Source organism: Xiphophorus couchianus, chromosome 3 (genome assembly GCF_001444195.1).
Source record: "Xiphophorus couchianus chromosome 3, X_couchianus-1.0, whole genome shotgun sequence".
Classification (NCBI taxonomy): Eukaryota; Metazoa; Chordata; class Actinopteri; order Cyprinodontiformes; family Poeciliidae; genus Xiphophorus; species Xiphophorus couchianus.
Window position 1 is genome coordinate 11,189,666 of NC_040230.1, and position 12,809 is coordinate 11,202,474.

Here is a 12,809-nt window from a genome sequence, read left to right on the forward strand (position 1 = left end):
ACAAACTGATTGTTCAAGTCAATCATCTGACCTTTTGACAAAGGCCAAATGCACATCTGGCACAGACAAAAGCTAGAGATACAAAAGCAGCTGAGTCAGTGTGTCTGTAGTGCAGGAAAGTGTTTGGTTTCTTTATGTCATTTTGTTTATGCATGAAGATCTTCAGCATGTGGAGAGAATGCAAGCATAACAGTGAAGAATGTGCACAGACCTGAACAGAGTAACGGATACCTTATTATAATCAGAAACCACCCCTGACCTAACTGTAATTTCCAGTCACACCACATTTAAACCAGAGAATACTGAAATAGATGAAGCTCTTATTTCACTCTCTTCTTAATTCAGCAAACCTGTAGGTTTCCTCATGAGACTTTTCATATCTGGTTTTGTCTTATCGTTGTACTTTCTTTTTGAGGCGGATTAATTAAAATGGCAGTGTTATCTCACAACAAAATGGTGACTGTAAAACATGATTTTCAAGATTTTCAAACAATTTCAAGGGAACAATGTTGAAAGAAACAGCATCGCAACGATACCTGAAAGGTCAGGGATACATTTAAGTAAAGGGTTGAAGTAGGGTTAGATCATAAAACATCTCACTGAGAACTGTGTAACCCGAAGAGCATTTCACAAATCAAGCAATAACATGGTTGTCAACTTAAACTGACGGGCGGAGCAAGAAGAGATTAACCAATGAAGAAGCCAAGAGGTCCAAAGCAGAATCTGTCACCATGACAACCTTTAGTCATGTGCTCCATAAATCTAGCTTTTATAGTAAAACATAAGGGGACATGAAGAAAGAAAGTCATCGGAAGTCTCGCTTGCACTTTCCCACAAGCTATTTAGTGGACATAGTCCGCATGTGGAAAAAGACGCCCAAATGAGAGCAAAATTAAAATTTCAACTACATGAATGAACAGAATTGCATGCTGTTTCAGATTTTGGTTTTGTGTTGATTTGTGTCTGTCTACAACCTTAAACCACAATATTAAAGCCTGTGGATGCAACGACAAAATCTGAAAAAGCTCAAGGTACATAAACAGTTTTGTAATTACTGATAACAGTTAATGGATTTGGCAAGTTTTCCAGTATTTCTCACCCATGTATAATATGTTTAAGTTTGTGGAATTTAATGAGGGTTTTCTTGAGGGTGAGGTGGAGCCCTCTCAAAATAAAAAACTAGGGCTCATCAGATCTAAGAGGCTGTCAAGAAACACCATTAAACCAGCAGTCAGTAATCAGCAGAGTTGTTTTCATCCTGTAGTCAGACATTAAATGTTTTTCTTCCAGAGGTAAAACTGTAAACAGACCTAAATATATTCATGTATTAGAAACTTAAGGTAAAAATGTTAAGAGTTCTTATCTGATTTTATGCTCTTCATCTGCCTTTACATATTCTTAACAGTCTTGACTCCGGCAGGAAATAGCAACTCAGTCCTAAAGACTAAGAAATGTCAGTCAAATATGAAGTGTCTAATCTTGTAGCCAAATAGCATTTCCCATAATGAGCTCATATCATAGGACATTAACTGTAAGCAAACTTAAATGACAACCTCAAACAGGAAGCAGAACTGAAGTCCAACCATTTCCCTCATGATACATTTGAAGAAGTAGTTAACATTCACCTCAGTTTACATTTATAATCAATGTGAGGGGTTGATCATAGACATTTGGTTTGCAGGTTATAGCTTGCAAACTGACTTAAGGGTTTATAAAGAATTTTGTTTTTCAGGACATTTACTTTGATCCCCTGCAGAAAGACTTTTTTTTCCCTCCAATGTCTCTGTGTTTCCCACCCACTTAACAGACCACGGCCTCAAACACAAAGCACACCACAGTCCTCTTCAGCATGCACAAAGCTCCACTATGAAACACAACCACACAGCTGGAACCGCTGTCCTCTCTGCTGGGGTTTCAGTCACCTGACAAATGACATCGGTGTCGTCTCTTATTAGACAAATGCAACTAATCCAAACAAACAAACAAAAATACAAAATGTGATGCCAAAAATAAATTCCTCCTTACAGCACTGAGCTCTTTAACACACAGCACTGCGCAATCCTGGAAAGGATGTGTTGCTTAAGATAAGAAAAGAGAAACCAAAGTATAAAACGGAAAGAGAAACAGTTTATTGGGTGTAACCGCCAAGCTTCTGAATACAATTGCTGAAGCTTTCCAGCTCTACAGGGATAAAATGTAACATAGTACACTTAATGAGGAAATAACACTGACAAGAAAAAGAGATTATAGCATTTGGCTCTGGTTTTCACACATGTTGCAATCAGAAGTATTCGAAATCCAAAGATTTTAAGGTTTCTTAAAGGAAACGTCTCTGCAAAGAGCAACATGTTGTTTCAATTGCTGTTTTATGAGTTGAACAAAAATAATCACACAAAAGCATGATTAAGTACTTCTGTGTTAGATAGGATAGCATGCCAAGTATTCAACCCACACCAATTGTTTTTAAATCTGACTGAACATTTTTATGTTCTTACGTGGAGATAAAACATTATCAATCCTCTGGAAACTCTTCATTCATCCCTCATTAACCTTATCTGTGATGCAAAATCAATGTGATTTGGAATTATAGAAAAGATTAAAAGAAGCAAATAAAAGGCCGACACCCAAAGTACCTTAGGGATAAGGATTTCTCCTAAAAATTTAACATCCTATAATACACCATTAGGAGCATTGTAAGGATGGGACAGCTGCAAATCTACTTAGCTGTGGTAGGAAGGCCAAAACTTCATCAACAACCATTAGCAGCTAACTAAGAAGGCCCAAGACAAACCCCAATGTGACTGCAAAACACCGGCAGGCCTGGTATAAGTGCTTCAGTGGCAACTTAAGACTTGGACTGAATATACAAAGACACCATTGCACAATTTCAAGACACACACTTTGATTGACCATACATCAAGACTACAAAGTTTAGGGAGATGATTCAATCCACTAATGAAGCCAAACTGGAACTGTTTGGACACCTGGATCGGGTGTATATCCGACATGGAAGACTGATGAAGAATGGTCAAGCATGGAGGTCAGTGACTGATGATGTGGGTCTGTTTATCAGAAACAATAGTTGCAATCTTGATCATATGGCCGACCTCGTGGATTTTAACAAACACCATGCAGGTCATTCAAAAGAGGAACATGTTGCTCTCTGTTGAAAAATCTAACCTTCTTATCACTGGACTCTCCAGCAAGGTATTGACCAGACGTACTATTCTGATTCAGTCATAGCTAATTTAGAAACAAATCCCATACGTGAGTTGTCTTTGACAAAAGATTAAAATTGTAATGACAATGTTTAAAATCTAAACAAGGCAGTAGCAGCACAGAGAAGCATAGTCAAACACAATTTCCATTTGAACTTTGAAGTTAAGTCAAAATAACTTGTATATAAAAACATAATTTGACATTTATTGTCAGTTTTCTTCATCCACATCCCTACAGTGTCTTGAGATAAAGAGGTTGAATATTTCTGATTGCAACCGTTATTAGTTAAAACGTGTAATGTGACACTTCTGCTTACTTGGCACATGTAAAATAACATATATTACATTAATATGAAACGCAACTATAACAATATAATATATACCGGTACATAAAAAAGACCTCAATACTTTTTAAGTAAAAATGACAAGCTTAGATTGTGCAGCAAGAATGTGAAATATTTCTGTGACCATGATGAGGCTTGGAAACTTTCATATTACACAATTTGGGTCTTTTCCCTTTTATTCTATATATTATTTATATCAACTTTCCACATTCCCACAAAAGTCTTTCGGCTTTAAAACTTCCCCTTTCTGAGCAGGAAATCCCTCAGGTGATGTCTGAGTCACTCCGGGGTAATTTTGTTGATCATTACTGGCTTCATTTATTGTTATGCACTCGTCATCTGGTTCATCTCCTCCTCTGAGCGACACTGGTCATGTGGCGCCTCCATGCCCAGCTCCCACAGTGAGCTCCTGCATTCAACCTTTGCACATGTAAGGACGCTGAATACTGCTTTCCGGAAGTTTCCACAAAACAAAAAGTATAAAGGAGGCCTGACGCAGGCACTGATGCAGCTTACAGCTGAGGTGACTTTCACAGCTGCTTTTAAAGAATTAATATGATCTACAAAAAGGTTTTTGAGAAAGTCTTTCGATGTGTAGGAGATGGTGTCTATAAAGAGGGTGATGTTGTATGGGATCCAGCAGAGTAGGAAAACTCCCACCAGAGATAAGATGAGCAGAACAGGTCTTATCCTGATCTGGCGATTGGATTTGCATTGTATCATGATGTGGGAACAGAACACAATTTGGATAAGTGCAGGGAGGAAGAAGCCGACTCCAAGGTGGAGCACACGTGAGATTAGCTGCCAGTCAACTTTAGTTTTGGGGTGAGAGTGAGCAGAGAGGGCTTTTCCTGGCATTGACTCAGTATTGACAAGAAAAATCCCATCCAGGACAGTAAGGGTGACAGAAATGAGCCACGCCAGCAGACAGCCCAGGATCGCCAAGCTGGTTCTGTGGTTTCTACACCGGCCGGCATGTATGGAGGACAGGTAGTGATCCAGGCAGATGCAAACCAGAAGAAATGCCCCCACATATAGGTTGATCTAGAAAAAGAAAAACAGCCAGAAGAAAACCTTTTATGAAAGTCTTTAATAATGTTCCCACAGCCTCAGGAAATTGACTGTTGTACACAGTCAATCACAGTTTGACTAGACTGGTTTGGATAATATGTCTGACATACTTCAAGGATCTTTGACTGGGACATATTCTTTAAATCCTGTTAAAAAGGTAAATAGGGCATCTTACCATCACTTCTGCAGCAATGTCAAAATTGTTAGCTTGTTATACTTACTGTATATAGTAATATTGTGTCGTTACGGGTTATATTTCTAACTTGGGGTAAAAGAAGTTAGTGCCAGACAGAGAGTTGGCGCTACATCAAGAAACCCGTTGAATATAATTAATTTCCTTACTTGCATCTCCCAGACAAAACCTGGAAATCTCAGATGTTATATAAGGAAAGTTCATGTTCCCAGAGCAGTGGGCTTGTCTGATAAGTGATCTTTTTTATACAGTAAACAGGATATAGGCAGCTGTTGCAGCCAAATTATTTCCACAGAAATCTCTTTCACTTTCACTGTCAGATTTCAACACAAAACCTACCTTAAAAAAAGCTCCACAGACCCTGAGGACAGTCTGTGAGCACCATCCACAGCTTTGAGTGGCATGGGCAGCATAGAGGGGCAGGGTCAACAGCAGCAGGATGTCCACCACTCCTAGTTGGAGAATAAAACTGTCCGATATTCTCCAGGGTCGCCTCTTCTGAGCCAGGACTGCCAGGAGAAGTCCATTCCCCAACAACCCAACGATCACCAATATGGAGAACAGAATTGGGATCCACACTGCCTTATCGACATCTTCATCTTTATATTTGTAGTCATAGTCATAGTCGGAGGGTTGAGTCTCGTTCAATATTCCATCCAAAATTACCATTGTAAGCTGATGAGACACAGAAACAGGAGAGAATTCAGAAGTGATACAGCTTCTCAGCACCTCAAAAACAAACATTTATAACCCCCAGTCTCTCTCTCTGTCTTTGCAACAGAGCAGAACGATAAAAAAAAACATTCCTTTGGGAAATCCAGCTCATAACAACATGCTGAGACTCACAATAGCCTAAGTGGTGCAATGTCATTGTGATGCAATTAAAAAAAAAACCCATTTCCTGTTAGTCACTCTCACATGAACACAGTTTTATAATTAAATATCAGTTTAAAATCTCTAGTGAGATTTTTCTGTTAAACAATTCAGTCATTTCATATGTAGTGTGTCAACTCCATGTCAAAAGTTTGTTGTAAAACATTATTTATTTGAGATCAAATCTGTCCTCCAAAAAACAAGTTGTGTGAACACATACCTAGGATGACATCACATTAGGCATAAGAGTTGTAAGTGTACTTAATATCTTTCCAGCTGCTTCCTCACGTATTGAGTGAAATTCCTTCTAAAAATTTGTTCACTGGAAATCCGCAGTAAAACTTTAAAAGTGCAGCGTTAGTCAGCATTATTTACGACAATACGAGAACAAAGACAGATTGAAAAGGAACTTCGGGGTTTATAAGAAAAATATAAATGCCCGCCATAGTGTACACAGATGCAGCTGATCGGCCCCATTCGTTTGCCTCTTGTGATGTCATCAACTCAGAGACGAAAAGGAGAAGGTTCTTTTTTTTAATCCTCCTCTGGGCTTTTTAAAGTAACGTGTTTTGGGAAATCATGAAGTGGGGAAACTCGTACTTTACAACCTCGCTGTGTTCGTGTTGAAAATGTCAATTCCAGCTACGCTGTCAACCTTAAGCACATTTACGATAAGCTTGTCTTGACGAAACTAAAAGGTAAATGCAAACGACAGTTTTCAGTAGCAGGCAAATGAGGCTGTGCGATCACTTACCGATATCCCCTGTAGGGTTTCAGCTGCAGTTTATAGAGGCGTCACCTCCGTGGTGTGCAGCGATAAACGCAACAGTTTGCAGTCAACTCGCCAGACAGACTCGGACAGTAAAACAGACGCTCCCTGTTTTTGGTAAGATGCCAGACGTTTTACAGCAGCTGACAAGCGGCTGTTAAGTTCCTGCGGGAAAACAGACCCGCTGCTCACAGACAGACCTTGTTGGTATTCTTAATTATAAGTCAGAGATCATGACTGTTTATTAACAAACGAAACCGTTCGTAGCGAGAGTTTGGGGGTGGATCTTCAGAAACAAAAAAAGAAAAAAGAAAGATATCAAGACTGATTTAGGAAAACGCGCACCTGCCGGAAGTTGTGCGTCTTTGAGGCAGATCTGGCTGTGAAGTAAAGTCACAGAATAAATTAATACGGACACACACGGACTTTAATTCTTTTTCTCACTTTGCTACTTTGGATTTTACAAATCGCTTTTTGTGTTCCTTTTTCTGTCAATTGACATGACCTAAAGCCTTTTGGCTGTATTATTTTTCAAAATAAATTCTGCAATTAAATATATTGACCTAAATATAAATATAAGCCTTATAAAAATTAACGCAAACAATTGTTTGAATTAGCAAGTTGCGATTTTTTCAGTTAACTGGAAAAGGTAATATGCCATAGCGAAATATTTTAAGACGCCACAGTATAATTTTGAAGACAACCTTTTCTCACTTCCGCAAACGTCACTGTTGAAGTAATTTGACATCCAATGTGTGAAAAACACAAAGCGATGCTGCACTAACAGGACGTTTCCACCAGAGGGAGCTGTTGTATCTGATGAAAAACAGACTTGTCACTTATTTAGCGGACAGTAAGGAATAATAACATTCATTCTTCCAGGTGAAATTTATTTAAATCAATGTAATATTTTAGTGGGAACATTGGGATTAAGTGAGGAATAATCTAGCTTCTGTCATTTCCCAATTATTGGGTAATAATAGATTGAAATCTCAAGGGTTTTATTGCATTGATGTTCTGTTTTCTAAGTGAATGTGTGGGATTTTTTTTTCTAGATATCAAAAACTTCCAAACATCGGTTGCAAATTTGTCCATCCTGCTTTTTAAATCTTTCTTGGAAATTAGATTATTTCCCCTTGATAGATTGTGAAGTGCAGGAAGTGATCTTTGCTTTTTTTGCAATACTGTACTGAATTTCTGGAGAGCATCACACTTAATAACTGAAGAGAAACGTAGCTCTAAAAGTAGGTTCAGAATAATAGTCCCAATACAAAATTTGTAACTTTTGGGCTTGTTGTATTTTTCCACTTCAAACTAAAACCTCTCACAAACACTGGGCCTGCCTTTCTCTAGTTTTACACCATGATTTCAGAAGTCCTCTTTCACGTACTTCCCATTTTGAACAAACCTTAATGTAGAGACAGTTCATCTTATGACACGTGGCATTAAATTTGTACAAAGATGACACAAAGTTTTACTGAGCATCACTTCAGGAAACTTGAGTCATGAATGGCACATATATGTAACACCGTCGGCCACAAGTACCATCAGTGGTGAAACCGTCGCTGTGAAAGTGTCTCACCAATAACACAGACACTACTTACTAAGCTGGACTTTAGTAAAGGGCTACAGAGGCAGTAGTCAAGGGGCCCCAAGTTGTTGTTGTTTTTTTTTTGGCTCTGTGAATTTATTTTCTTTAGATTGAATTTATGTTTTGCAAAAAGAAAATTTGCCAAAGAAGTGAAACCTTATGTTAACAATTTTTTTTTTCTGATTTTCATATTGATGGCTAATATACAACAATTTTGTATGTGAAGATATCCAGATAGCCAGACTTCTAAAGCAATTATGAATTCAAGCACGCCAGATGTTACCACAGCAAACCTTCAGACAAACTTTAAGTTGAAGACTTAAGTTGTATTTTGAAGAAGTGTCACATTAATGGGCGTGGCATAGTTACTGTAACATTTTTCAGCACCAGTTTCTTTGTAAAACCAACCATTTCGTAAAAATGTTGCCATATTTTAAAGTAACTTTGTAAAATGGGCAAAAAGATAATCATATTGCAAAATGAAACAAGTTTCATTTGAACATAATCCGTCCATCATAATGTGTGCACAACCTGGGTAAGCAACCATTACAAACCTGAGTCATTTTTAACTTCAAGACTTTTTAGTTTTAGTTTAAAGCCCAAAAGCAACATGACTTTAACTATAGGAGTTACATTTTTTTAACTAAAGAACAATTTCAATTAAACTTTTTAGGGTTATTGCAATTTTTCTTCAATTGGGGCTTCTGTTTTTATAGACTTTTGGACATCAATATAGAAGCTGTCTGTTTGCAACCTATTACCAAAACTTCCCAAAAAATGCAATTTCTTGTATTGTTAGTGTCATTCTTCGGCAAAATATCTTGCATACATTAAATAAAAATGCCTCGGATAAACTTTTAAGGCTAAAATTCTTACATTTACATTTTACAACATTGCTCGTATATTTAGAATTTTTTGGCCAACGTTTTTAGGATCCACAGTGGATGGTCTGAAGAGCAGATAGTCCTAAATCTGGCTGTGGATCGTAATGAGATGATAAACTGAATCTGAGCTTTTTCTGATGTTAGAAACACTTTGACATGTTTGAGCAACTTCTTGATATTACATGTATACTGGAGCATGACTTTGAATTCTGTAGCTTATAAAACAACAATGAAAACCTAAAATTCACCACAGCTGATTTGTTACTCTTCTTAGATTTTTTTTTTTTTTTTTTAAAGCATACACCATGACTAAATGTCCAATATAAGATCATTCAATTTGTTAAATTCCTAATTTAAACACTGAAAGCTCATTTGCAAAAAATGAGGTATAGCAGTAAGAACATTTTGCTGACAATGCTTTTATGTCTGAAAAAATATTGGTATTTATGCCAAGAAGATGTTCTTTTTTTTTTTTTTTGCTGACCTAGCACTGTTTTTTTGGCTTTAGGTTTAATTGCTGACAATAAATAGTATTTTTGCTGATAGACTGTGGGTATTATTGGGTTAACCCTCTACAAAAACAAGAGTAGGTGCTGACTAAATGATTTGTAAAGGTCAACTTTCATTCTGTCTTTTCATAGCATTACTTGCATTGACCCAGGGTTTGCACTTTACCTCTGCATATTCTGCAGAAAGTCGAACTACATACAGAGAAAAACACTTTGTCTTAGTTGCAAAAACATTTATTTCAAAGAAATCATCCATAAAAAAACATAGGGAAACTTTAATGTACAAAATCCAGGTTAATTTCCTCTTTTACAGCAGAGTTTTATGTTCAACATATCTATCTGAGACAAAAAAAAAACATCTCATGAAAAATAGTAAGATAAAACTTTAACACATCCAGCAATTTAATATATACAGGTGGACCTCCTGAGAATTGGACAAACAATAAACTGTGGTATATGAGTCTGATTGCTGAGGGTGAGGTCAGGCTTTAAACTGCTGAACAAGCTTTTTTAAGAAGTATGAAGAAATCCCCATATTTCTCAAGATGTAACCCATGGACAGAAAATCTGCACGTTCCCAGAAACGCTTTACAACTTCACCTTGTACAATCTACGCAGTGCTACAGTGTTGACAGTAAGTCATAAAAAACAACATAAAGAGAACTGCACTGACATTTAAGCACCAATGTTACATAAACAAACATTAATGTTGTTAATGAGAACATTTTCTGGAATTATTTTTTTTGAAGTTTCTATATTTCAAAACTCACCCTCCACCACTCACCCACATTTCTCTCTTCACCTCTAAACAATATCAGATCATGACAGAGTAGGAGGTATGTTCACTGTCTGCAGATGTTAGAGATCCTGTGCTCTTTCTAGATCTTCTCTCCTTCAACCTTTCAATTCCCACCCAGCCTCTCTGCCCAAGCATCTCCTTGCACATTTTCAGCAGCTCTCTCCTGAACTTCACCCCAACAAAGCCGTACAGCAGAGGGTTCAGGGCACAGTGTGAAAGCCCCACGCTTTCAGTAATCAGAATCCCAATGTCCAGCACATGGCCAAACTTGCAGCCCCCAGTCACCACACGCAGCTTCTGCAGGCTGTCTGCCAGCTGGAAGCAGTTGTACGGAGCCCAGCAGATGACGAACACAGATACCAACGAGATGATGAGACGGAGAGACTTGCGCCTTTGACGACGAGTGGCGTTGCACAGAGACCTGAAGATCTGGACGTAGCAGTAGAGCATGACGAGCAGGGGAAGACCAAAACCCAGACTCAAGCTGACAAGCTGCAGGCTCACCTGCCACTGGTCGGGATTATCTGTGAACCACACTTGGCACACCTGCATCCTCTCGTTGTCATTAAGGTCCACTTCCACCACTTGTTTGAATGCAATGTCAACTCCACTCAAGCCGAGGCACACCACCCAAATGGCTGCACATGCAAACTGAGCGTGGCAGGTGCTGCGTTTCCACCCTGACCTGACAGCGTGAACGATGGCCAGGTAACGGTCGAAGCTGATACAAGCCAGGAAGAGGATGCCGCTGTAGCGGTTCAAAGAAAAGAGAGCACCAGAAATCTTGCAAACTGCTGTGCCAAACACCCACTGATTGACCCACTGCACTGCAAACAGGGGCAGAGTGAAGGCCAGCAGGAGGTCAGAAATGGCCAGGTGCAGGAGGAAGGTGTCTGTCAGGGAGAAGGCGCAGGCTCCTCCACTCTGGGAGTTTCTGTAGCGTCTGATCACACACAACACCAAGACATTGCCAACAACAGCCATGACAAAAACCAGGCAGTACACAATGGGGGAGTAGTTCTTCGCAAAACCATAGATGCTCTCTGGATTGCATGGAGGTGCAATCACCTCATCAGTTCCTGGAGAATCGGTGTCATAAACGCCATCACTCTGATCATCCAAAGGAGAAAAGAAGATCTCAGTCAGATTGATGAATTTCTTATCTATATTATGAATACATTTTTATCTGAAGAAATAATTTCTGTTAAAATAACACAATTTCCTTGATAATAAAAAATCTATAGCAAAACTAGAATGATTACGAAATGATTATTAAAGTGTCTACTTACACCATCATAATAATCAGCTGTTGTCATTGAATCCATGTTTGCAGAAAACAAAGAGGCAGCAGAATATCCAAGAGCACACTCAGCTCAAAAAAGCATCAGTTCAGCCTCTGAGTCTCAAACGACAAGGGATCAGAAAGAAGAAGTCAAAAATTCAGGAACTGAATCTTTGTACACTTTGGACAGATGTGCATAAAACTATAGTAGGACTGGATGACTGTGTCAAGGAAATTGTGACATATTTTTAAGACGTCTGCAGACAGCTACAAGAACTTCTGCTTAGTTTAATGTGAATATGGAACTTTTCAGGACGTATGCAGATTTTTTAAAATATTTTTACAGCATTCAAACTGCATCTTACAATACCAAAAGTGAAAATTTGGAATTCACAGAAAAGCAGAAATAGCTTTTACTAAATTATAAAAAAAATATATTATTCTCTGGAGAAATGAAAGCGCTTGCTGGACAGAAACATCAGTCTTGTTTTGCTCAGCTTTGGTTTGTAATGTTTAATGCCACACTCTGTCTGCAGCAGTAATCTTATACACATTTATAGAAGATTTTTACTAAATGTTCTATAGTTTAAAAAAAAAAAGATTAGACTGTCGAAATTGAACTCATTTTCAATATTTACTCAAGAGATTTGAAGAAATGTAAGATAAAAAATATATATTTAAAAAAAGACTTACCTACTCTTGAGATTTTGTAAAGAAGAAAGGATGTGACCTAATGAGGCGCAGACGCAGGGCAAACTAAACCAACATATCATAAAATTAGCAAGAGATAAACAGAAGAGGATATGAAGTCATTTGCACATATATGTGGTTAAAAAGTCAATATGCAGGTGTTCAGATAAGAGCATTTTGGTTTTTTTACATTCGCCATGCCATCTGTCTGGTACAATTCAGCTGAAAAGCAAACATCTGCTAAAAGGAAATATGCAAAAATTGAAAAAGTTGCAATAATCCGGTTGCATAAGAATATGCATCCTGACACCAATACTTTGCTACACCACATTGATTCAGTTCCACATGCCATTAATTGTATACCCTGTTCAGATGTGGCATTATCATGTGCTTTGGGTGATTCTAAGTGAAAGAGTCAAACACTGAACATTCATTTCTGACTGATAGCATCGTAGGTACCTTGCGGATGAACACATATCCGTATGTGCTATGTTCCAGAGACGGATGCCAACTAACAGCAGTACTTCTGCAAATATAATCTTTGGTATAAATCACTGTTATACATTTAAATGACCTCTGTTGTGCT

The 12,809-nt window shown here is 38.1% G+C and overlaps 2 protein-coding genes across 3 annotated transcripts; both read right to left on the bottom strand.

Annotated features, from left to right (window-relative positions):
• Positions 1-2,105: 2,105 nt before the first annotated feature.
• LOC114141556 (C-X-C chemokine receptor type 3-like) lies at positions 2,106-6,928 on the bottom strand. The gene is made up of 3 exons (XM_028012137.1): positions 6,454-6,928; positions 5,166-5,501; positions 2,106-4,606 (listed from the first exon to the last, which is right to left on the bottom strand). Exons 2-3 carry the CDS (start codon positions 5,493-5,495, stop codon positions 3,887-3,889), a joined length of 1,050 nt encoding a protein of 349 aa, XP_027867938.1. The 5' UTR covers positions 5,496-5,501; positions 6,454-6,928; the 3' UTR covers positions 2,106-3,886.
• A 2,740-nt stretch (positions 6,929-9,668) lies between these two features.
• cxcr3.2 (chemokine (C-X-C motif) receptor 3, tandem duplicate 2) lies at positions 9,669-12,337 on the bottom strand. 2 transcript variants are annotated; one of them, XM_028013545.1, is made up of 3 exons: positions 12,227-12,337; positions 11,541-11,653; positions 9,669-11,361 (listed from the first exon to the last, which is right to left on the bottom strand). In XM_028013545.1, exons 2-3 carry the CDS (start codon positions 11,574-11,576, stop codon positions 10,267-10,269), a joined length of 1,131 nt encoding a protein of 376 aa, XP_027869346.1. In that variant the 5' UTR covers positions 11,577-11,653; positions 12,227-12,337; the 3' UTR covers positions 9,669-10,266. The 2 variants fall into 2 exon arrangements, with proteins under 2 accessions (XP_027869346.1, XP_027869345.1); XM_028013544.1 differs by lacking the exon at positions 12,227-12,337 and having other exon boundaries at positions 11,541-11,716.
• Between the last annotated feature and the right edge of the window lie 472 nt (positions 12,338-12,809).